The sequence below is a fragment of the Parus major genome, chromosome 2 (genome assembly GCF_001522545.3).
Source record: "Parus major isolate Abel chromosome 2, Parus_major1.1, whole genome shotgun sequence".
Lineage (NCBI taxonomy): Eukaryota > Metazoa > Chordata > Aves > Passeriformes > Paridae > Parus > Parus major.
The window spans coordinates 150,104,221-150,104,632 of record NC_031769.1 but is presented as its reverse complement, the minus strand read 5'-3'; the positions used below and the strand labels follow the sequence as shown (position 1 = coordinate 150,104,632).

Below are 412 nucleotides of genomic sequence, written 5' to 3'. Positions count from 1 at the left end.
TGTGTGTTGCCTGGGGCTGTGTTGCCTGGAGCCGTGTGTGACAGCAGGCTGTCCCGTCTGTCCCCAGGTGAACGGAGTGTCCCTGCACTGTGCCGAGCACCACGTGGCCGTGGAGGCGCTGCGGGGCTCGGGGAGCTCGGTGTCCATGACGGTGCTGAGGGAGCGGATGGTGGAGCCGGAGAACGCCATCACCGTCACCCCGCTGCGGCCCGAGGATGACTACAGCCCCCGGGAGCGGCGTGGGGGGCTGCGCTTCCCCGAGTGCCCCGAGGGAGCAGCGGCCACCGAGAGGTTTTCCACCTGCCTCATGCGCAACGAGAAGGGCCTCGGCTTCAGCATCGCTGGTGGCAAGGGCTCCACTCCTTACCGGGCTGGGGACACGGTCAGTGCTGATCCCTGGGGTCCCTGAACC

At 68.4% G+C, this 412-nt stretch overlaps 1 protein-coding gene across 44 annotated transcripts in view; it reads left to right on the top strand.

The window, feature by feature from the left end:
* Positions 1–412, top strand: part of SCRIB (scribble planar cell polarity protein) — an 83,716-nt gene that overhangs the window by 34,415 nt on the left and 48,889 nt on the right. For all 44 annotated transcript variants that reach the window (XM_033512511.1, XM_033512504.1, XM_033512541.1 and 41 more), the window contains one exon: positions 68–382. In XM_033512511.1, coding sequence (XP_033368402.1) covers positions 68–382 — 315 coding nt within the window. The remainder of the gene's footprint in view (positions 1–67; positions 383–412) is intronic.